Source organism: Hyla sarda, chromosome 5, assembly GCF_029499605.1.
Source record: "Hyla sarda isolate aHylSar1 chromosome 5, aHylSar1.hap1, whole genome shotgun sequence".
Taxonomy (NCBI): Eukaryota; Metazoa; Chordata; class Amphibia; order Anura; family Hylidae; genus Hyla; species Hyla sarda.
Window position 1 is genome coordinate 43016621 of NC_079193.1, and position 25897 is coordinate 43042517.

At 41.8% G+C, this 25897-nt stretch overlaps 1 protein-coding gene across 11 annotated transcripts in view; it reads right to left on the reverse strand.

Moving 5' to 3' along the window:
- MPP7 (MAGUK p55 scaffold protein 7) overlaps nucleotides 1–25897 on the reverse strand; it is a 413461-nt gene that overhangs the window by 121961 nt on the left and 265603 nt on the right. For all 11 annotated transcript variants that reach the window (XM_056519406.1, XM_056519411.1, XM_056519401.1 and 8 more), the window contains 6 exons: nucleotides 19582–19713; nucleotides 14267–14348; nucleotides 13982–14067; nucleotides 9902–9976; nucleotides 7090–7286; nucleotides 6456–6520 (listed from right to left, as the gene is read on the reverse strand). In XM_056519406.1, coding sequence (XP_056375381.1) covers nucleotides 6456–6520; nucleotides 7090–7286; nucleotides 9902–9976; nucleotides 13982–14067; nucleotides 14267–14348; nucleotides 19582–19713 — 637 coding nt within the window. The remainder of the gene's footprint in view (nucleotides 1–6455; nucleotides 6521–7089; nucleotides 7287–9901; nucleotides 9977–13981; nucleotides 14068–14266; nucleotides 14349–19581; nucleotides 19714–25897) is intronic.

Here is a 25897-nt window from a genome sequence, read left to right on the forward strand (position 1 = left end):
GGTTCACAGAAGTAGAGTGGTCCCTCAACATACGATGGTAATTCGTTCCAAACGACCCATCGTTTGCCGAATCCATTGTATGTTGAGGGATTTGTGCAATGTAAAAAGTGCATTTAATACTCACCTGTCTCCGCCGCTCCGGACCACGTCCTCACCGCTCCCGATGCTGTCCCAGGGGCTCCCGATGCTGTCCCGCTGCTCCGGCGTCTTCTTCGGGATCCTCTGGCTTCTTTCGCATCTTCTCCGGTGTCCGGGCCTCGCTTTCTGGTGACGTTATTACGTTGCTGCGCCGGCACGGCGTGCGCAGGACGTAATAACGACGCTGGAAAGCGAGGCCCGGACCCCGCAGAAGACGCCGGAGGATTGGGAAGTGGACCCGGAGCAGCGGGGAATAGTAAGTGAACCTGTCCGGGATGCTTAAACTGCTATCCGACAGCAGCTTTAGCATTTTGCGCTGTCGGATAGCAGTTAAAGGGATGGCCCCGACATATAAAAGCATCGTATGTCGATTTGATCATATGTCGGGGCCATCGCATGTCGGGGGGTTACTGTATGCGACGGAATCCTGTCATAAAAAGGATGCTGACGAGGCTCCATTTATGTAGCAAGCCATGCTATTGAGTCCAGCAAAAACAAACATGGCCTGAATGTTATCACTAGAGATGAGCAAACAAACTTACAGTACATTGGTCCGTAACGAATCTGGCGGCTCGGCTGTTGATTACTTTAGTCTGCATACATTAGTTCAGCTTTCCAAGTGCTCAGGTGGCCTAGAAAAGTCTGTGGTGACAGTCTTGGGTCTCTTAGGACTATATCCACCTTTTCCAGGCCACTTGGAAAGCTGAACTATTTTATGCAGACTAAATTAATGAAAAGCTGCCAGGTACGTTACGAACCAAATTACTGTAAGTTTGCTCAACACTAGTTATCATCAGCTGGCTATGTTTGGGCCACTAAAACTAATAGGCCCACTGCCTATTGGTATATGTTGGTTTTAAGAGTAGCCAAAGTATACATTTGACCTACTGCATTAACGCTGTGTGAACTGAGCCTAAAAGGTACTTTTTAATAAATAAACAAATAATCTGTGTGCGCCTTATAGTTCAGAGTTGGGGAGTTATGCACCCTGTGTATAACTAAGTTATAAGTTATATCAAGATTTATATTTTTCTCCTATCAGCAGGATATACTTATATCTATCTAGCTGATCGCTGAGTGTCTAACCGCTGGACCCCACCGATTACAAATACAGAGATCAACTGTCCCCAGAGTGAATGGACGGGAAGCCGAATGCTCCGACACCGCTCCATTTAATGTCTATGAGATTTCCAAACATATCTGACTGGAGGAGCGGTCAAGCACGCATGTTACCACTCTATACACTCTCGGGACAATTGACTTCTGTTCTTATGATCAATGGGGGCTGCAGCCATCGGACCCCCACTGATCAGCTAGTTATCGCTTATCCTGTGTATAGGAGATAACTTTTAACCATGGAATGCCCCTTTATAGAAAGCTTGAGATTGGTCTTTACTTCAGTTGCCCCTAATACTGCCATTTTGCCAAAAAAGCCTCGGTAACCTGAGAACAACTCTGGAACAGGACTGATAAAAGTGGATGGCAGTCACTTTCATACTTGACTTCTAATGGGTATAGAGGAGAAATGTAGACCATGAGCAACTATACCCAGGGCACGATTGGTGATTTAATGGAAAAATACTAATATAGACTATAAATGGACAAAAACGTCAATCCTATAACATCTGTATTATAACTTCTCATATGAAAATTACAGGAGAAACATGAGAATCTCTGGTTACAGGTCTTGCACAATAACCTTTGCAGAATTAGCATAAAATGAAACTTTTTACCACACTGCAAAAATTAGGCACCGGCTCAGGAAGCTGAGACTGGGAGTACATCAAATAGACAAGAACGCGGCCTATCAATGTTGTTTATACTATAAAATAAATATAGAGGCGATCAGATTTTACTCTAAGGAAACGTAATACAGAATCTGACACGCTGCAAGCCGCTCATACAGAAGAGGCTCCTCTGCAGAAATGCACACTTTATTTTGATAAGTGCTGCTGAATTATAGAAGAAGAGCCGATGACATGGAAGAGAGAAGGATCTCGGTGATAGACGTCTTAAGACTCGGCTGTTCTATTCTGAATCACTAATACAATGAATGGGATTAAATAAACAGCAGTCATGAGATTACTGTGTCCAAATAGATGGGAAGGGAGAGAGGTAATATTTGACGCCCAGGACATGTGTAAAAAGCTGAAGGGGTATGAAGTGGCCGGCGGCAGGATGAACGCACAGCTGGTATATAAAACATACAGTAACTTGGAGTCCATCAGTTTTGTCAAGATATTAGAGTCCAGTAGTGGACAATCATGACTGGAGTGACAGGCCAGATAAAAGCCAAGAGAAAGAGAGGCTCTAACTAATCCATGGTGAAAAATGGCCATCGATCTCAAAAACTTGTAGGGCCCTCGAGCTCAGAGGGTTGGGGAAGGTGTGGATGACCCAAGTGGCTGACGTCAGACTGCTCTGGAGATGAATCCCTTACAATTAATCACCCGCGGTATGTGGTGAACTACACATGTGCTATGATGTGGCTCACACATACGGTGGAGGTTAAATAGTACAGTACGCATGCGCCAGTAAGATACAATTTGGACCTGGTGCCCTGGGTTGTCTATGTATGAGGGCGCATGCGCAGATATTTAGGACAAGACTCTATGTGTGACACGTGATTCAGTCATGTGATGCGACTGGGACTGGTCCTGCGCATGTGGGGAATGGCTCTGACAATAGAGCGCTGACCTGATGATAAACCGGAGCGGAAGTGCTCTGGAAACCGGAAGTACAGGGCGCACACATGGGACGCGCCGCACCGCTGGCACCTGGCAAGTATTTGGCTAACTATGCATCCATTAATACATGTATAAAAGACGTTTGGAATACGATACCCACAACACCCCTTAGGAAGTCACTTGTGAAGGAACGTGTGGGGTTCTGTGGCCCCGTTCCTGCCTCCGCTATCTGTGTCACTGGCTCCTGTTGGCTTGCTATGCTCATATATTGGTTCCTCCAGCTGCACTTTGTTTTGTACGGGTTCGGCCTGGTTTGCACTGTTGTTGTACATATGACATGTGGATATTATTGTGCATACCCTTATAGAACCAGACATTATCATTCTGCTTTTTGTGCACTGTTACTTAAAAACTATAATATATAAATGTAGCATAGCCATTTGGAGTAAAGTTGGCGAACTAATCATACACTGCAGGACAGGGTCAATTTCTCAGGAGTGGGGGTTCATGGCCCTGCTCTGAGATTGTTTTGTGGCTCTTAGTGAGCATTTTAAATATTTTTAAATGTTATGTGACCAATGTTGATATATTTGATATAATAAAATAATGTGATTTAATTGTTAACTTATTGTTGTGCGCTCTGTGTTCAGTGGTTGCTTTTCTTGGATGTGGGTGAATCCCTTACAAAGGCGCTAGTGGACTATATATGCAAGACAGACGTCTATTCTACAACCCTACCAGTAAGAAACCTATGACTGGAAACAGGTTATTTGGCTTATTAATGCTTCTTCATACTGCTGCTACAAACTAAGTATGGAGCAGACAGGTCATAGTGTAGTGGCCATGCTGGGTAACTGCAGCTCAACTCCCATTTAAAGGGGTACTCCCGTGGAAAACTTTATTTTAAAAATCAACTGGTACCAGAAAGTTAAAGAGATTTGTAAATTACTTCTATTAAAAAATCTTAATCCTTCCAGTACTTTTTAGGAGCTATATACTACAGAGGAAATGCTTTACTTTTTAGATTTCTCTGCTGTCCATTTAAGGAACTGTCCAGAGTAGGAGAAAATCCCCAAAGCAAACATATGCTGCTCTGACAGTTCCTAAAATGGACAGCAGAGGTCAGCAGAGGGCACTGTGGTCATGAAATCAGAGAATTCTAAAAAGTAAAGCATTTCCTCTGTAGTATATAGCCCCTAAAAAGTACTGGAAGGATTAAGATTTTTTAATAGAAATAATTTACAAATCTCTTTAAATTTCTGGCACTAATTGATTTAAAAAAAAAAAAAAAAAAAGTTTTCCACGGGAGTATCCCTTTACGTAAATCTGATATTAATGACCTATCCTGAGGGATAGTTTTAGGATATTCACCTTGTGATATAAATAACTTTTTTTCAGTGGGTTGTTAGCCTTACGGCAATGCCAACATATATATAATACTTTTATTTATTTATTTATTTTACTAAAATACTTAAAAAAAAATAAAACATTTTTGTATCACTACATATCATGGCCCATAACAGTCTTACTTTTCTGTCGATTGACATGTGCAAGGGTTTGAATGAGTTGTAGCTTTCAATGGAATAATTTTGGTGTATTTAGATGAACAAAAAATAGCAATTGTGGATTTATTTTTATTTGTCACTAGGCAGGCACAAAGACATGTCAAAAGTTTTGACTGGTCGTGTCCGCGAGTTAACAGAACAAGGAAAGTGCTCTACTGAGTGCTCCCTCCGGTTCCATGCTCTCCTCATAACACTGCAGGAGACAGGCTCCATAGACTAACTACAGCATACAAGACAGGGAAACATTCAGAAACTTACTTACAGTTACAATTTTTTTCTTGAATTTTCCTTGTTACTATCTATACTAAAAAAAAAGAATGTTTAACTTTGCATTTTCACACTGACCACTTAACCTCATACCGACTACTAAACCTTACTATACCTCTGCAGAGATCACTTCTCAGCAGTCATCACTACAGGCAGGATTACAATAAGTGTCTCACCTAAAGCTGGAGGCAGATAACATAGGATCAACCATTCACAACAGGTGATGGTCACAGCTCACCTCCTCCCCCTTCCTGTACAAAGACCTCTGCACAGGTCACCACAGCACATGCCTAAACACGTCCATGTGGTGCTGTAAAGCAAGTGTCTGAATTGCTGTTAACACAGCAGGGTAGTAGCATATGTCATGATGACTGCCCCCATAATCATGTACAGAAGACTGAATTTTAAAAAACAGACATGGAAAATAAAAGACAGGGGAGTCAGTGTTTTTGAAAAGTTTATAAAATGTTCAATAAAAATGTATTTAACAAAACTAAAAACCAAACAGCGATGTATGACCGTGTGTGTGATGTGAAAACTAAGCAGTCGGCCGATGAATAAGCATTTGCTCATCTGTAGCTGATCTCTGGGCTTATCACATTGGGCCTGTTTGGCCCCAAGTTTACACTAAGAATTAGGTAAAAAAGACCAGCTCTCCCCCAGTAGACATGTATTTCTTGGAAAATATGCAATTGTAGCTGGAAGCATGGACGACATCTCAGACCGATTACTGTCACAGAATGCAATAAGAAAGGAAAAACGTCCCCTGCTACCGTAGATAAAAAAAAAAATCCAAAATATATTTAGACCTCGTTAAAAAAAATTTTAATAGAAAAAAAGTCCTACATAATCCATTTAAAAAATTGCAAGTGAAACGCTGACGCGTTTCAAATTGTCAACAGCTCTTATTCATGGCACCTATACACATCTTGCCATTTTATTTGCATTCTTTTTATTGATTATAAGGATGTTTAAAAAAATGTTGAATATTTTCTCTACAAGAGGTGGAGAAACTTTTTTTCCTGCGAATTAGACAGTTTTATTAAATCTGGGCTACTGTATGTGCAACAGCATATGGAGCCCGTCACGTCACAGAGCCCTAAAATGACAAAAGCTTCCAACCAACAAAGAGTTAGCCTGGCTTGAGATATATATAATAAAAAGTATTCTGAAAAGGGGTACTGCGCCCCTAGACATCTTATCCCATATCCAAAAGGTATCGCGGTGTTCATTTAGAACACTGGGTGCCGGCGGAGGGGGTCGTGATGTCACAGCCACACCCCTCGTGGTGTCACATCACACCCCCTCAATGCAAGTCTATGGGAGGGGGCGTGATGACAGTCACGCCCCCTCCCATAGACTTGCATTGAGGGGGCGTGGTGTGACAGCACGAGGGGCGTGGCCATAACGTCATGACCCCTGCCGCCCACTCCAAGCGCTCGTAACAAAATGTTCCGAAAGCTTGAGCAGCAGAGTACCCTTTTAAATCAGCAATGGTCTCACGGAATAGAACGGATGGTTCCCATAAGAACAACACAGCCTGGACTATCCATAGTAACAACTATACAGAACAGACGGCAGGAAATAAAAGACTGAGAATGCTAAATCGCTCTGGGGTAAGACGCGGCTGAGGTATGCGATGAAGGCATATTCTGGGTTTACACACATCATACCTACAAATCTATAAAAGGTTAAGTGCCTGTTCGACAGATGAAACAAACGCAATATAAAAATCTTCCAGGTTACTTGAAGGAAATAACAAGTGCGATATCCTCTCTTTCATTACACGTAAACTTACATGATTTTCGGTTGAGGGTTTTCGGAGGCTGCGTCAGCACCACAGGCTTCCTTAGTGCAAATCTCCTGAAGTTGAAAGAGAAAGTCCATGAGAAACAATGAAAACTCAACGTCTCCATTATGGGATTAGGGATTTTTATGAAACACATCTTGCATCTGCCCTTTTATATATTTTCTTTCTTATTTTTATTTTGTAAAGACTCTTGGAATGAGATCGCCATCTAATCTATCCAGGCTTCGGCAAAAATAAAACCAGCAGCACAGAGGAGGTTTTTTTTCGCTCTTTTTTTTTACTTTCTTTCTGTAACCGGTCCAAAAAATGTTACAATACTTATTCCTGTAGAGTACATCAATGGAGATTGTGATGCTGATGTGCTATTTTCCATATGGTCTTATTTCAATCTGGACCAGAACTAGTCCTATCGTTTTCTGTCATTATTCTTATTTTGGCCAGACAGGCGAGGAAGTCTGAAATATTTGTGAAAAGGGTTTTTAAGTTCATTTTGGACGGTCGTGACCCCTGATACTTGTGAATGTACAGTGGTAAGCTACTGACAATATGGTGAGACACAGCGCAAGCATAGGACAATCCAAGGAAGAAAAACTAGAGAGAAAGAGAGAACTTCATAGCTAACCTCTCCTGGAATTGTTTTGAAGGGATCAATCCGGCTCTGGGATTGGCATCACCTTCGTGTTTGGCCTGCCACCAAGTTGCATCATCCTGGCTCATGATCTGAAGTATATCTCCCTTTCTGAACGCAAGCCCGGCTTCTTTACAAGGAATAGCTTTATCCTCATTAGGATAGTAGTCAAAGAGAGCTTTAACAAACATCTGTAAGAGAAGGGAAGCAAGCAGATGTATAAAACAAGTACGGCACACCTGATGCCCAAAATGACGGCATGGCGAAGAGCTTATCACGTAATGGGATTCGGGTTCACGGTCGGCTATATATTCCACAAAGCACCTATAGGGAACCTTCTAAAGAGCATTAATACAAATAAGACATATCAATTGTATAATAAATCTTACTAACAAAAACGGAATAAATCACCTGCACTGTTTTCAATGAACACAACAAAAAAAAAAAAAAAAGAAAACTGACATGACAAACCCATTATTGGTCAATGGGAAGAATAAAACCAACCTTTTTGAGTCAAACATCCTGAAGAAGCTATAACACGTGTGGACAGAATCTAAGCTGCTCTCGTCAGGGGTTCTCTTGTTAATTTTGGTATTTTTCAGGCAATTGTAGCACAAAGCGTACCCCCCGAGTCCATCATATTGTCATGGCTCCTTTACGTTTGACTTCTTTTACTTACATTGCTAGTAGAGATGAGCGAACTTACAGTAAATTCGATTCGTCACAAACTTCTCGGCTCGGCAGTTGATTACTTATCCTGCATAAATTAGTTCAGCTTTCAGGTGGGCTGGAAAAAGTGGATACATTCCTAGGAAAGAGTCTCCTAGGACTGTATCCACCTTTTCCAGCCCACCGGAGCACCTGAAAGCTGAACTCCTTTATGCAGGAAAAGCCATCAACTGCCGAGCCGAGAAGTTCGTGACGAATCGAATTTACTGTAAGTTCGCTCATCTCTAATTGCTAGCAAAAGTTCAGTCTGTATAAGTTATCATAATTTTTTATTTATATTTTTTTTTTCTCAAACACCCATCATTTTCTATCATCAAAGTCTGTTCTTGTTATCTAAATATTGATATTTCAGATAAACAGGACAGTTGAACAAATCTTTCACATGTGAATTCACCCTAAAGGCAGGGTCACACTGGAGCGCATCCACAACGTATTTCCCGCTGCAGATGCGCAGATGGCAGTAACAAGTGGGACTGCAGAGCGAGCTCTCTCTGCGGTCCCTCTTGTGACTGCCGCCGATGCATCTGCAGTGTGAAATACGTTGCGGATGAAGCCCATGTGATCCTGCCATTAGAGTATGTTCACACATACATAACCCACTGCAGATTTTAAGCACTGGAAATCCCCAACGGATTTAGCTACCCATTGACTTTGATGTGTCAGCAGAAAATCTGCAAATCCTCCTCTACAGCAGATTTGCTGCAGAACCATTGATATTAATGGGTATCAAAATCAGCTGCAGATCTCCTGCAGTGGAATATGTAAATGTGAGCTGAGTTCAGACCTGTGTTTTCATTTCAATTTGTCTGTTCTGTCATAAGAGCAGAGAAATGAAAATAATGAGGGTTAGATCCCTCGTACCATAGACAGCGAGGCACCTGACAGATCCCACTGGCTCATTACGGGGTTCACTGGGTTCTATTGTGGGCTTCCATTTGATGGGAAAGTAGTGATGCATTTTGAGCTATTCTTTAAAGGAAATCTGTCATCAGTTTCACCTGCACTAATCTGTCAGTACAGGTAGTGCAGGCGACACTGGATGATAACCATACTTACCTGATCCCATTCGGTGCTCCAGTTCTCCCGCAATCTTCTGCCGTATCTTCAGTTTCGGGGCCAACTTGGAGCATGGAGGAGCTTCCTGACATCACCGCCGCTGCTTCTCTGCTGGGTCCCGCTGCTAACAAACAGCAGCGGTGACATCAGAAAGCTCTGCCCATGCTCCAAGTTGGCCCCAGAACTGAAGATACGATGGAAAATTGCGAGAGAACAGGAGCATGAAACGGGATCAGGTAAGGCTGGGTCCACACTACGTTTTGTCCCATACGGGAGCGCATACGGCAGGGGGGAGCTAAAAGCTCGCGCTCCCGTATGTAACCGTATGCGCTCCCGTATGTCATTCATTTCAATGAGCCGACCGGAGTGAAACGTTCGGTCCGGTCGGCTCATTTTTGCGCCGTATGCGCTTTTACAACCGGACCTAAAACCGTGGTCAACCACGGTTTTAGGTCCGGTTGTAAAAGCGCATACGGCGCAAAAATGAGCCGACCGGACCGAACGTTTCACTCCGGTCGGCTCATTGAAATGAATGACATACGGGAGCGCATACGGTCACATACGGGAGCGCGAGGTTTTAGCTCCCTCCTGCCGTATGCGCTCCCGTATGGGACAAAACGTAGTGTGGACCCAGCCTTAGTATGGTTGTCATCAGTGTCACCTGCACTAACTGTCTGTACAGGTGAAACTGATGACAGATTCCCTTTAAGTGGCCCCTTCAACGCAGATGTGAACACAGCTTATTATCTCTTATTAGAGAATAATTATCTCTTATTATCTCTTCTTATTATCAGCTTCCGCCATGGAGTCCATCAGATGATGAGTGCTGCATCCAACACTAGTATTACTGCCAAACTAGGCAGCATCTACAAAGAAGCCTCCAAATAACCATCCAATACACATAAGAACCAATGTCAAGTGAAAACATAGAAATGAACAGGGTCCACAGGCTAATCAATAATGAATGGATTCTGATCATTTAGAGAGAGTTTTAGCAGATACATGTAGAAGCAGACATTACCTTGCCATCATTGTTTGGTGACTCCTCTTTGATACTTGGGATGATTTTAAAAGTAATGGCCCCTTGTGACTGAGCCTGTAATGTCCAGAAAATAGATGTTGTTAGAGATTATTTCTATGACCAAATAGATATTTGTGCAGTAAATCAGAATACCAGACAAAATAGCGATTCTCAAGAACATTCTGTTACCAATGCATCATCAATGACAAGTTCAACAGCACAAGTAATCATACACTATTCCTGGATACATAAGACTGCAATAGCAGATATGGAAATGACAGATGGCGGTTTTGTTCAGGAATATTCTTTGTTCCTAATTATTAATGGGGGTCTCTGAGGAAATTTATACTTTCTGGACTACAGGCAGCATGAAATCCTGATGAGTTTTTTTGTTACTGACTACTGTGTTTTGATCTGAAACACTATAGTGTAAAACAGAGCAATGGCACCAAGAAAAGTGCCCAGGAGGCGGGTTCCCTGGCTTCTTCCCGCTTCTCCCCGCCCTCAACTTAAAAGACTGGTCTCTCCCTATAAGGCTGTGTTCACACAGCGGAATTTCTGTTTTTTCATTTAAATTCCGCACAGAAATGCACACTGCAGATTTTTCAGTTGTGCGGAATTAGGAAGGAATTTCTGTGCTTTTTAAAACACAGATTCCTGTTAAAGGAGTAGTGTAGTGAAAAAAAACATATCCCCCCCAAAGGATAGGGGATAAATTATAGATTGCGGGGGTCCGACTGGCGGGACTCCCGGCGACCTCCTGAACAGGGCCCGGCAGTCTGTCGGAAGCGGCTGTTCCGACCCTCGCAGGGAGCCGCGGCCGACATGCCCCCTTCATGTATCTTCATGGAATACATGGAGGGGGCGTGTCGGCCGCTGCTTCGTGCAGTGGTCAGCACGCCCCCTCCCAGCAGACTGCCGGGGCCCCGTTCAGGAGATTGTGGGGATCCCAGCTGTCGGACCCCCCACGATCGATAACTTATACCCTATGCTTTGTATAGGGGATAAGTTATTTTTCACTGCACTACTCCTGTCACGCCCCCTCCATAGACTTACATTGAGGGGGCGGAGCGTGATGTCACACGGGGCGGAGCCGTGACGTCACTATGTCTGTCCCCGTGATCGCCAGTAATCAGATCCGGAGCGAGCACGCTCAGGGGGCTGATTCTAACGCGGTGCCGAGTGGAAGATCACGGGGGTCCCCAGAAGCGGGACCCCCGCGATCAGGCATCTTATCCCCTATCCTTTGGATAGGGGATAAGATGTCTTAGCGTCGGAGTACCCCTTTAACTTAAATGGGGCTCTCAACGAAATTACGAAATTCTGCAAAATTTAAAGGTATGTCTTATAATTTAGTGGAATCCGAAATGCGGAATTTCCACGGCGGACATTTCGCTGTGTGAATGGGACAGTGGAATCCCCATTAAAGTTAATGTGTAGTACATTTAGTGGAATTTCCGAGCAGAATTTTTCGGCGGAATTCTTCACGGATATTCCGCTGTGTGAACATAGCCTTAGTGTATAGAACAACTTAGTGTTGGGCAAGAACAAGCCATAGAAAACACCTCCCAAAAACCTTAAATTTGTTGCCACAGCTCATTTTTAAACCCTAAATAATGCAGGAACTATATATTGTTGCGTTCTTTTGTTTCCTTTTTTTTTGTGGCATGTGACCAAAAAAGAAAACAAAAACAACCAACAATTCTGGTATTTCTTTATGCCATTCACTGAGCGGATTCATTATTATATTTCAATAGTTTGGACATTTCCACATGAAGGAATGCCAAATATGTTTATATATATATATATTTTTTTTATATTGTTTTATTTAACACACAAAAAAAAAAAGGTAATAAGGGGAGTAAATTTTAATTTCTATTATGGAGGGCATTTTTTAAATATTTTTTTAAAACATTTTTGATTAACGGAGAGCCACATTGGAAACCATTGACATAGGGAAAAGTTTGCCCAATATTGTGCCTCCGGCTATTGCAAAACTACAACTACCAGCATGCCCGGACAGCCAAAGGGCTGTCCGGGCATGCTGGGAGTTGTAGTCTTACAACAGCTGGAGGGAGGAACACTGTTTGGAAAACACTGGCAAAGGGGCTTGTAGAAAGTCCATGAATTAACCCCTTAAGGACTCAGCCCATTTTGGCCTTAAGGACTCAGACAATTTAATTTTTACGTTTTCATTTTTTCCTCCTCGCCTTCTAAAAATCATAACTCTTTTATATTTTCATCCACAGACTAGTATGAGGGCTTGTTTTTTGCGCGACCAGTTGTCCTTTGTAATGACATCACTCATTATATCATAAAATGTATGGCGCAACCAAAAAACACTATTTTTGTGGGGAAATTAAAACGAAAAACGCAATTTTGCTAATTTTGGAAGGTTTTGTTTTCACGCCGTACAATTTCTGGTAAAAATGACATGTGTTCTTTATTCTGAGGGTCAATATGATTAAAATGATACCCATTATTATATACTTTTATATTATTGTTGCGCTTAAAAAAAATCACAAACTTTTTAACCAAATTAGTACGTTTATAATCCCTTTATTTTGATGACCTATAACTTTTTTATTTTTCCGTATAAGCGGCGGTATGGGGGCTCATTTTTTGCGCCATGATCTGTACTTTTTTTTGATACCACATTTGCATATAAAAAACTTTTAATACATTTTTTATAATTTTTTTTTTAATAAAATGTATTAAAAAAGTAGGAATTTTGGACTTTTTAAATTTTTTTTCGTTCACGCCGTTCACCGTACGGGATCATTAACATTTTATTTTAATAGTTCGGACATTTACGCACGCGGCGATACCAAATATGTCTATAAAAAATGTTTTTTACGCTTTTTGGGGGTAAAATAGGAAAAAACGGACGTTTTACTTTTTTATTGGGGGAGGGGATTTTTCACTTTTTTTTTACTTTTACTTTTACATTTTTTACATTTTTTTTTACACTTGAATAGTCCCCATAGGGGACTATTCATAGCAATACCATGATTGCTAATACTGATCTGTTCTATGTAGAGGACATAGAACAGATCAGTGTTTTCGGTCATCTCCTGCTCTGGTCTGCTCGATCACAGACCAGAGCAGGAGACGCCGGGAGCCGCACGGAGGAAGGTGAGGGGACCTCCGTGCGGCGTTATGAATGATCGGATCCCCGCAGCAGCGCTGCGGGCGATCCGATCGTTCATTTTAATCGCGAACTGCCGCAGATGCCGGGATCTGTATTGATCCCGGCACCTGAGGGGTTAATGGCGGACGCCCGCGAGATCGCGGGCGTCGGCCATTGCCGGCGGGTCCCTGGCTGCGATCAGCAGCCGGGATCAGCCGCGCATGACACGGGCATCGCTCCGATGCCCGCGGTTATGCTCAGGACGTAAATGTACGTCCTGGTGCGTTAAGTACCACCTCACCAGGACGTACATTTACGTCCTGCGTCCTTAAGGGGTTAAAGGGGTTATCCAGGAAAAAAACGTTTTTTTTATATATCAACTGGCTCCAGAAAGTTAAACAGATTTGTAAATTACTTCTATTAAAAAATCTTAATCCTTTCAGTACTTATGAGCTTTTGAAGTTAAGGTTGTTCTTTTCTGTCTAAGTGCTCTCTGATGACACCTGTCTCGGGAACCGCCAAGTTTAGAAGAGGTTTGCTATGGGGATTTGCTTCTAAACTGGGCGTTTCCCGAGACACGTGTCCTCAGAGAGGATTTAGACAGAAAAGAACAACCTTAACTTCAGAAGCTCATAAGTACAGAAAGGATTAAGATTTTTTAATAGAAGTAATTTACAAATCTGTTTAACTTTCTGGAGCCAGTTGATATATTAAAAAAAAAAGTTTTTTTTTCCTGGATAACCCCTTTAAAGATGGTCAATACAGCATCTGACTCCTTATGCATTATGGTCTGTAATTCTATGACTCTGTACAAGCAAGAAGGCAGCTGTGGTTAAAAAGTAATTGCACTAGTAATGGCTCACTGACCACCGACATTGCAAAGTCAGAACATAACAATTATCTTGAAATGTGGTAAAACAGTGACACAGAATGTACATTATTCATTTTACCAAAATATGGATGATTTCTTCAGGTTTTTTATCTTCAACGCTTATTCCATTGACCTCCCTCAGCTCATCACCCACATGGATGAGACCTGAAGGAAGAAAAAAAAAAAAATGTAAACTGAACTTGTATATTGAATCTAAGTGTAGCCCAACTTGTGGCTCTGCAACTTTCGGCTGTCAAAACGCTTATTCATGTTGGGAGTTGAAGTTTTGCAACAGCTGGAGAGCCATAGGTTGGGAAACACTGTTGTTTCTCCTGATTTCAAACATGCAGAAAGGATATCTTACCGCTTCTGTCTGCAGCTCCTCCCCGCATTATCCTGGCAACAATGATGGCACCCGTGTTCTCATCCTTCTTTATTGTAGCCCCCTTAAGAATAAAAATAATTAAAAATAAATATAGGAAGAAGAGAACGCTTTAAAAGATATGCAAGGAACAATGGGGGGTATTTATCAAAGGATTTATGTGTTTTTTTTTCACGTAACTTTGGCGCAATACTTTGGCGCAGTGTCTTTTTGCGCCAAAGTTTGGCGCATCTTCTCCGCTGTCATTTTTACAACTTTCTCAAAATCACACGGTCCTGTGTGTGATTTAAACTTTAGTCAGTAATTCATCATTTGCGTCAATCGATCGATTGGCGCAATTTTGCACCTTTAGGTTTATTTTTTTTCGTGCAAATCACCGCCAAGAAATTTTGCACATGGAAAACACACTTAGCAATGTCAGAAAATGTTAAGGTGTCAAAATCCATAGAAAAATGTTTTTTGTGAAAGCAGCGACGCCTCCAGGGCTGCGCAATACTATCCTGCGACATAGTTGTCTCTGAGGAACCTTCACCCTCCGTTGAGCCAGGATTGGACATGGCCGCACAGGTTCAGGAAAGGTAAGCACTAAAGCAGTGGTCTCCAACCTGCGGACCTCCAGATATTGCAAAACTACAACTCCCAGCATGCCCGGACAGCCAACGGCTGTCCGGGCATGCTGGGAATTGTAGTTTTGCAACATCTGGAGGTCCGCAGGTTGAAGACCACTGCACTAAAGTAACAAAAAAAAAAAAACTACTCAAGTTGAAAATATAATCCATTTCACATGATATATATATAAACCCCACAAAAGAAAATAACTCATGTCGCTTGCTGATATACTGCAGGAGGGACTCCGAAATGGCTGCACAAGGGGTAAAATACGCGTCCTCTGTGGGGGTAAGTTCTGTGTAAAAGGCGCTGTGAACAGCTGATTTCAACATTTGCGCCAAAATTACTAACAACTGGCACCAAATGATAAATTTGGTGCATGTCCACGAAAACCAAAGTGAAAAAAAAAAAAAAAGGTTAAAAGAAACTGTCAACAGGCAAAATTGATAAATACCCCCCTATATGACTAAAAACTAGTATTCCTAAAAAATAAATAACTAAATAAACAAGAGGAAGCTTCAAAAGATATGCAAGGAACAATGGGGGAGATTTATCAAGGCCTGTGCAGAGGAAAAGCTGACCAGTTGCCCATAGCAACCAATCAGATCGCTACTTTCATTTTTAAAAAGGCCTCTGGAAAATGAAAGCAGCGATGTGATTGGTTGCTATGGGCAACTCAGCAACTTTTCCTCAGTACAGGTTTTGATAAATCTCCCCCTATATGACTAAAACTAGTATTCTTAAAAAAATCAATGAAATAAACAAGAGGAAGCTGTAAAACATATGCAATATACAATATGAACTAGAATATATACTAAAACTAGTATTCTTAAATTAAATGAATAGACAAATAAGCAATACATTTTGTTAAAAAATAAGCACATATATGCATCACTAACCCAACATATTAGTGACAATTTAAAGGACAGCTCTAACAAAAAGGAGGGCTTCATTAGGGGGGTCCTTTAAAAAATTCTCTGCCAATGCAGACTGCAAGGGATGGCGGCAGCAAGTGCCCAGCACTACAGCAGTGTACATAATTAGAGATGAGCGAATTTACAGTAAATTCGATTCGTCACGAACTTCTCGGCTCGGCAGTTGATGGCTTATCCTGCATAAATTAGTTCAGCTTTCAGGTGCTCCCGTGGGCTGGAAAAGGTGGATAAAGACCTAGGAGACTCTTTCCTAGGAATGTATCCACCTTTTCCAGCCCACCGGAGCACCTGAAAGCTGAACTAATTTATGCAGGATAAGTCATCAACTGCCGAGCCGAGAAGTTCGTGATGAATCGAATTTACTGTAAGTTCGCTCATCTCTATACATAATGTATTACATATTGTTACTGCACGTGACTAAGATTGTAAAATTAGATGCGGCCACATGGATTAATATGAATGGTTACAACACTGATCATTATGTTAGTACTATACAATCAACAGGAAGCCATCACAGACCCCTTTAAGACAGAGCATCTTTAAAGAGAATCTGTTAGCTCGGTTCCCTGGAGACTACACTGGATAGTTGACCATTGGAATAGTAAAAAAAAAACTGAAAAAAAACCATACTTACCTAGCCCCGGTCCCCTGCATCTCATCTTCGCCTCTTCTTGCAGAGGAAAACTGAAAAAAGTTTTCCGCTCACCGCTCCATTCACACAGGTTCAGTGTCTAAGCCATCCAAGTGCTCGGACACGTTGCAGGTGGTAAGGAGCAAGACTGATGTGGAACAAACAGGAAGCTATCTGGAAGAGCCAATGACTGGGGATACCTCCGGCACTAGTGATTGGCGAGCTGCCAAGTCCTGCTACAAGCGATTCTTTCAGAAGCAAAAGGAAGAAAGAAGAATTGGGTACTGAAAAGAGTCGAACGGGAGATGCAGGAGACTGGGGCTAGGTAAGTATGTTATTATTTTATTCTTCTATTTTCCCCCCACCATATTATTTATAAAAATGGCTTGATAACCCCTTTTATATACACAGATAATATTAAGAAAGAACTATAATAAAATCAGTCAAATAGAGCAGAATATATTTATCGGAGGATACTAGAACACCTACACCAATGTCAGAAAAACATCATTTTCACGATACGTTCCTTAAATGGAATGATTAGTAGGAAACAGAAGAGAGAGTGTACGCCGGAGAGTTGTGGGTCATCACCGCAGCCGGCTCACTTGAGAGCATCCAGTAACATGAGGGGAAACAAGTTCAGAATAAAATGCTCTGCTGTGTTTTCAGTCATTTTCTCCAAAAACACACCTGATGTTTCTTGTGTTTGGCTTCCTCCGGTGAAGAAAAATAATTACAGTAATGAATTATCAGTGAAGTCCTGTGCTGGATTTACACATTAGGGACAAAAAATCCACATAACCCCTAACACAAAACTTCTCTTTGCGTGGTCTGTGCACAGACAACATTTAACTATACCCTGGAGCTGAAAACAACCTCAGTAAATAGCCGAGCCGGTGTCTTGCTGTCCGACGCCAAAGATGTCTATCTAGAGACAAGCTCTCACTGTACGAGTCACAGAGACACTGCATTTTTTTCCCTGCGTACAACATTACAGCGCTCAGAAAGTGACTTTACAGACATCTCTTCTCACTTCCTCCTGACAAAAACAAATATTCTACATAACACATATAAAATTTCCAGGATATTCGCTCGGCAATAAAAATAAAGGCAGCTATTAACCGGCAGATATTTATTTAACGCCTTCCTAGCCGGATGACACACATGGGCAATGCATAGCGAGCGGATGGGAGATGGAGAGGTAATGTCTTTTTGTTGGGAATCTCATCCTCTCGATTGTGCGCTGCATGTTTTCCAGATATCCCCGAGCAGATATCAGCTTTCTCCTGATGAGTATCCAGAGCGGAGCAGGCTTTGGTCCTGGATATTGAAGCACAATACACCTACTACACTCAGCAGGGATCCTCCAGCCTTTTAGAATTGCCATTATCAATCACGCAGTTGAACAGGTTACAAAACAGGACACGGGACGCTTCCTTTTACGACTCCGATGACTAAATAATGCTAGTGAGTTACAATATGACAGTAAATCTATGTACCTTATGTGAAAGGGGCAGGAGACATAATAAAGGTGAACCGATAATCCATATGGACAGACAAGAAAGACTTTATCTGGCCGTAGACATTCTGTAGAGGTCATTCAAAAAATCATTTGGCCAACAATTCTGGATGTCCCCCATTAACATGCACCCTTTAGCCAAGGGAATGAGCATGGAAATTATACAGTGGTTGGAAAGGTAATCAAGTGCTAGACACTTTAGCAGCACTTTAATAACAACTTATCATACACGCTTAGCCGTTCATGGGTAAAGAAAAATAAAGGTGGACATACACGTTAGATTAATGTCTGCCAAAGTGCAGATTTTGGCAGCACTGGCCAGCCATCTCATTTGGGGGTGCCATTACTTTCTCTGATCGCAGGTGCCAGAGGCAAGATGGGTCAGTTATGTTGGATTTCAACATGCCCAATCCTTTATTGTCAATGGAGATAAGCTGCCACCACGAGTCCCTGCCAATAGATGCCCCATCCCCATTGATAACACATGCAGAGCGCTCATGTGTAGGGCACAATCAGTTCTACTGATGGCTCTCTAGGATGTATGGCAACTTTAAGTCCCTGACAGCATCAAATCTCCTGAGGAAGAAAAGGATTATACATTTTTATAGCTTACATTCTTTATCCTTTTCACTTCAAGAGGACTATCAATAGACTCTGTAGCCTTGCCTGGTATATGAAAACATCCCCAATGAAACCAGGGGATTAGATGGTTAGAGTAAATTGAATACCATATGTGATGTCATCACTGCAGGACCACGAGCGGACAATTTCCTTTAAATAGGCACTGTTATGAAAAAAGAACTTTTGATACAACAAAAGTTTTGATCCGTCAGGGTCACAGAAACAAGCAGAGAAAAATGCAAGCTCAGTGCATTCTCTTTTGGCTCTGTGTCACGTGACCTGGACACACACATGATGTTAGTCTATGGGGGCCTTCCTGGTCTCATGGACGACACAGAATGTAAAGAAAAATGGGCATTTCTGCGCATCTCTTCAGTCTCGTTCTCTTGATGGGGTTTGAACACCCTGCTAGGACAGGTCACATTTAGTTCTGAACGCTGTGCACACGCACGGTCAGGTCACGCCCCCTCAATGCAAGTCTATGGGAGGGGGAGTGCCACACGCCCCCTCCAATAGACTTCCATTGAGGGGGCGTGACCTGACAGCACAAGGGAGCGTGGCCGACCCCCGCAGCGCGCACACAGCGTTCGGAGCTAAATGTTTTGAACGCAGCCGGAACACTGGCTAGTGTAGCACCCGACCCATAAGATGTAACTACCATATCTATGCCATTTCTACAAGGTTGTCTAAAGCTCTTATGTCATCTAGTGGGTGTATATGGCCAATAATAAATATTCAGGTGATAGGAGAGTGGAAAATGCAGAAATAGAAAAGCTCTATAAAAATAGATTTGGCAAATTGTGTAAGAATTACCCTGACAAGGCGCAGAGAACTGGAAAATAAGCAGTGGATATAATAACATGGGTAAAATGACTTGAAATGCAGAGCTGGGTAGAAGCCAAGTGTAAAATATGTAAACTTCCTTAAAAAGCCAATGTAACAGAGCACTCCGGTCTAAAACTAGTTTCAGGTCTTAACTCACCAGCGGCTCTCTGTTTTTGACAAGCCGAATAATTTTCACTGAATCTTCATCATCATCGATATCATCTGGCATAGGCGGGAGCACAGGATCGTAACTTTTCTGAGCCACGGTGTCATGTACTGACAGTAAAGCCTACAGAAGATAAGGAATAAAATACATAAAAACAAACTCAAAATTCACTGTAATATGAAGCATGTTCGCTGGCATCGTATGAAACGATTGCAATGAAATGTTACATAAAAAAATTATGCAAAACATATTTTCATATAAAGCAACATACCCTCCTGCCAAGAATAACTGTGTTCCTGGCACCACCGTGACTATGGTCAGAAATATACTACTGTCTTTCATACACATAGCAATATGTCAAATAGAAAAAAAATTATGAAAATGATATGTAATACTGTGTGCGCCAAACTCTGTTCAGGGGATCACTGACCTTTGTACTTGTTACTGTAGACTTAAAGGGGTACTCGGCTCCTAGACATCTTAGCCCCTATACAAAAGGATAGGGGATAAGATGTCTGATTGTGGGGGTCCCATCTCTTTGCAGCACCCGGCGTTAGTTTAGAACACTTGGAGCAAGTGGCGGGGGTCTTGAAGTCAAGGCCACGCCTCCTCATGGCGGCACACCACACCCCCTCAATACAAGTCTATGGGAGGGGGCATGGTGGCCGCCACGCCCCCTCCCATAGACTTGCATTGAGGGAGTGTGGCGTGACATCACGACCCCCGCCACTTGCTCCATGCATTCAGAACAAAATGTTCTGAACGCTGGGGCAGCGGAGTACCCCTTTAAGAAAGGTCAGAGGTATGGACAATTGTGGGACCCATCAGCACATAGCAATACTGGATAAACGAATCTATATCCTACTGTAGGCAAGTGTTTCTTACTACTTATACAATATTAATATGTAAAAGTTCTGTGGGAGGTTAGCTCCGTAGAGCCAGGCAAATAAAAGCAAACAGCAGTCAGAGACAGTGATATGAAAGTTTGCACAGGGTTTCTTCTTTTTTATTTTTGAGCTTGACAAAAATAAAGCCTTTAGAATTAGGCACAAAATATAAAAGTAAATCCTGCCTGTCCAAGCACTAACTCACACAAAGCTTCTCTATCTATACAAGGGGCTTACTAACCACCAGCCAACAAAAAAGTCATAACAATGTGCTACTCACACAAGTCAAATGTCCCCTTTGAGGCTGCAAATCAGGATTCCAACTCCCATCAGGTTCAGGGTCCTCTCAGTCTCAGCCTGAATTTACCCTTACTGAAAAATTGCCTGTCATCAAACCGTATTTTCTAATCTAACTCAGATTATATTCCCTAATTACTCCTAACTCATAATTTTGTTTCAGAGTTTTAAAAAGCTCTGTATCATACCATTCCCCTTGCTCACATTTCATGAGCTCCCGGCAGGGGAAAGTGGGCATTCCCCAGCATGTGCTGTGTCACTGCAGCCTGCAAGAGCTGTGCCCCACCATGCCCCGCACACACTTCCTGAGTTTGGACTTCTGCAAGTCTGGGTGGAGACCAAACTAACGCTTTGACTTGTGGAGGGAACAGAACCACCTAGTGGCCATTATTTCAATAACATTTAAAAAATGTAAAGGTTGAGGATTTTAACAGCAAGTAAATAGCAAAGTGTCTTATCATAACATACGGAACAATATATTAAAAGTTTAGTTTGGTGACAGGTATTCTTTAAAACCCCAGTAACCAGTTGTCTTCATCACCTGTGCTCAATGCAAACCTTAACTGGCCAGAAAAGGAACGATGAGGCCCACTACCAAACCTGCCTTTCATTTCCTTAAAATCGAGGCCTGAAAACAGATTTAACCAAAGGTTCCCCAGCAGCCATGGTCTGGCTAGGGAATTTTTTCAATGATCTTGGATTTCGCATATCTTACCCAGCTTTCCCTACATAAGATATATGCTTCCTGACACCTGGTATCCACTTATTACAGGTACCATTGGGAAATCCAGCAATCCCTGACCACCACTCTGGATCACTGTGTCACAGTTCCCTCCAAAAGTAGTCACGTGTTGTATAAAGAAATGCGATGCAGATGAGAATACAGCTCATATTCAATTAATACCACGATGTTTTGGCAATGTTAAAGGGGTACTCCAGTGGAAAACATTTTTTTTTTAAAATCAACTGGTGACAGAAAGTTAAAACAGATTTGTAAATTACTATTAACAAAATCTTTACCCTTCCAGTACATATTAGCAGCTATATGCTACAGAGAAAATTCTTTTTTTTTATTTCTTCTTTGCCTTGTCCACAGTGCTCTCTGCTGACACCTGATGCCCGTATCAGGAACTGTCCAGAGCAGGAGAAAATCCTCATAGCAAACCTATGCTGCTCTGGACAGTCCCTGACACGGACAGAGGTGTCAGCAGAGAGCACGGTGGACAAGACAAAAAAAAGAAATTCAAAAAGAAAAGAATTTCCTCGGTAGCATACAGCTGAAAATGATTAAGATTTTTAAATAGAAGTCATTTACAAATCTGTTTAACTTTCTGGCACCAGTTCATTAAAAAAAATAAAGTTTTCCACTGGAGTACCCCTTTAATGCTAGAAATAGGGTTAGATTTGATAGACTTTGATTATTATGCAATTTCTGACAGTTTCATAGTGTACTTTACTTTACTTTAGGCAGAAATTGGAGCAAATTAAAGTACAAATCTATGTCTGTGATTTTGCTTTCTGTCTGTAGAACATCCAAAGATGCGTTTATTTTTATTTTTTTATAGATTAGACACATTTTTCTCCAATGCACTTTAGTTTAAGACATATGAAACGCTAGTCTTATTAAATCTCCACTATAAAGTCCTATCGATAAGCGGGAGTTAAATTCAGGAGAAAAAAAGAACTATACATAGACAAAACAGTAACTGACTATTACAGCATCAGCAGCTGAAAGTAATTTAAGGAAACGTCTGAGGAAGAAAAACTCCTCGTGATTCAATTAAGACAATTCTCAGACAAAGTGAGGAACTCTATGAAACTACTTTCTCCATTCTGAGTACGTTCTGACATACTAAAACAGTACCTTAGCTAAGGAAAGTGGTCTCAAGCATGCTGGGAGTTATAGTTTTATAACAGCTGGAGACCAAAAAGTTGAACGGAAGGGTCACAGCAATAAACTATTCACAGGAACAGCCTGATCCCAGAAGTCAGACCCCCATAGCATATCCTAGAAAAACGCACTCGCTTTATGAAATGAATAAACTCCATTAGCAGGTCTACATAGGAAAAAATAACAAATAAAACATAGTAAATTTCTGAATAATTCGGCATAAGACTGTTTTGCACGTTTGTAACATACACCCCCGCCACCTGTTCTTTTGCAACCAGAGTCAACAAGAAAACAAAATAAACTAAATAATTAATACAAACAGTAATAGAAGGGGGCACAGCAATGGCGTTATTTAGTTTAGAGAACGTCTTCGGGGCGATCTGATTACAATGTACAAATATATGAATGGACAGTACAGAGATCTTTCTAGTGATCTTTCCATGCCTAGACCGATAACCATGACAACGGGGCATCCTCTATGTCTAGAGGAAAGAAGGTTTCACCACCATCAGAGAGAGAGATTCTTTACTGTAAGAGCAGTGGCCCAGATTTACCAAACTGTGTGAGAGAAAAAGTTGAGTGATATTTCTGCAGCAACCAATCACAGCCCAGCTAACGAGCTCTGGTAAAGTGAAACCTGAGCTGTGATTGGTCGCTGTGGGAAAATTACTCCAGTTTTTTTCTCACACAGTTTGATAAATAGGGGCCAGTGAGACTATTGAACTCTCTGCCACATAATGTTGTGATGTCTGACTCAATAAACAAGTTCAATGGGGGCCTGGATGTTTTTTCTAGAGAGTAATAACATTCGAGGTTATGGATAATAGATATATGGAGATACAACGTTGGTCCAGAAATTCATTCTGATGCCATATTGGGGTCGGGAAGGAATTGTCATGGGGCAATTGGTATCAGCCTCATGGAGGTTTGTTGCCTTCCTCTGGATCAATATAGTAGGGTTTAAGGTTGAACTTGTTACTTTTTCAACCTTAAAAACTATGTTACTATGCTACAGAGTTCAATAAAATTCTGTGTTAGTCTCAAAGTCCATGCAATGCTCCATGGGAAAACAAAAAAGTGTAAAAAGTAGCTTTCCTCCAGAAGGAAGAGAGCTTGCTCCCTAGTGACACCTATAGAGAATGAAGGGAGTGCTGTTCACGCATGCATGCTAAAGTTCCATTTATTTAGGGGACAACTGTCTTCTGTTCCCGGTAATGGTGGGAGCCAAGTGAGATGGATTCCCTTGAGGAAGGTGCGATGGGAACTGGCACTCATGAAATGACTATGTAAAAGTTTCAACTTGATTCACAATGGGATTAAAAGCAAAATAATAATACAGAGCTCTCCATATTAAATCAGACGTGTTTGATCAGGGTTCTCAAGTGGTTTGACCTCCACCGGTCAGCTAGGGTCAGGGGACATCCATGGATCTTGTGATGACCCTTTTAAAGAGCCTTGAAACATGACTATGGACATCAGCCAAACCAGAATCTCTTCCAAAAGGAAGAGTCATCTACCTGAAGACAGCAGGTTCGGGGCTCTTGCCTCTTGTCAGTACAGAGCAGGGGGTCTAGCACTGATGTACAGGAAAACAACCTCCAATAGGTGGTGATAGTGAAAATATTCTTTCTTCTGGAGAAAAGCTACTTTGCAAGCTTGTGCCTAGGATGCATTGCATGGCCTTCGAAGCGTTGCTTCTTCATTAGTATAAATAAAACATGATCAAGACTGCAGTGCAGATAAAGAGTCTATATCCAACGTCTAAGGCCAACTGACTGACCGAAACATGTCGGATATAGACTCTTAATCCCCACTGCTGTAATGATCATGTTTTATTTATACTAATGAAGAAGCAACATTTTTTTCTACAATATCTGGTTGCTGGAGAATACTTTCTTATACAGTTGCAATCTTCATCTAAGGCACAACAATAGACAATCACAGTCTGCTTAAACTAATAACATACAAAGAATTAAATGTTACCATGTTTTTATTAAACACACCATGTAAACATTCACAGTGCAAGTGGAAAAAGTATGTGAACCCCAGGACTAATGACATCTCCAAGAGCTAATTGGAGTGAGGTGTCATCCAACTGGAGTCCACTCAATGAGATGAGATTGGAGGTGTTGGTTACAGCTGCCCTGCCCTATAAAAAAAACAAAAAAAAAAAAACACCAGTTCTAGGTTTGCTTTTCACAAGAAGCTTTGCCTGATGTGAGTGTTGCCTCCCACAAAAGAGCTCTCAGAAGACCTACGATTAAGAATTGTTGACTTGCATAAAGCTGGAAAGAGTTATAAAAGTATCTCCAAAAGCCTTGTTGTTCATCAGTCCACGGTAAGACAAATGGTCTATAAATGGAGAAAGTTCAGCACTGCTGCTACTATCCTTAGGAGTGGCCGTCCTGTAAAGATGACGGCAAGAGCACCGCGCAGACTGCTCATTGAGGTGAAGAAGAATCCTAGAGTGTCTGCTAAAGACTTACAAAAGTCTATGGCATATGTGAACATCTCTGTTAGTGAACCTACAATACGTAAAATACTAAACAAGAACGGATTTCATGGGAGGATACCTCAGAGGAAGCCACTGCTGTCCAAAAAAAACATTGCTGGACGTTTACAGTTTGCACAAGAGCACCTGGATGTTCCACAGCAGTACTGGCAAAATATTCTGTGGACAGATGAAACCAAAGTTGAGTTGTTTGGAAGAAACACACAACACTATGTGTGGAGAAAAAGGGGCACAGCACACCCACATTAAAATCTCATCCCAACTGTGAAGTATGGTGGTGGAGGCATCATGGTTTGGGGCTGCTTTGCTGCGTCAGGGCCTGGACGGATTGCTATCATCGAAGGATAAATTAATTCCCAAGCTTATCAAGACATTTTGCACGAGAACTTAAGGCCATCTGTCCACCAGCTGAAGCTCAACAGAAGATGGGTGTTGCAACAGGACAACAACCCAAAGCATAGAAATAAATCAACAACAGAATGGTTTAACAGAAGAAAATACGCCTTCTGGATTGGCCCAGTCAGAGTCCTGACCTCAAACAGATTGAGATGCTGTGGCATGACCTCAAGAAAGCGATTCACACCAGACATCCCAAGAATATTTCTGAAGTGAAACTGTTCTGTAAAGAGGAATGGTCAAGAATTACTCCTGACCGTTGTGCACATCTGATCTGCAACTACAAGAAACATGTGGTTGAAGTTATTGCTGCCAAAGGAGGTT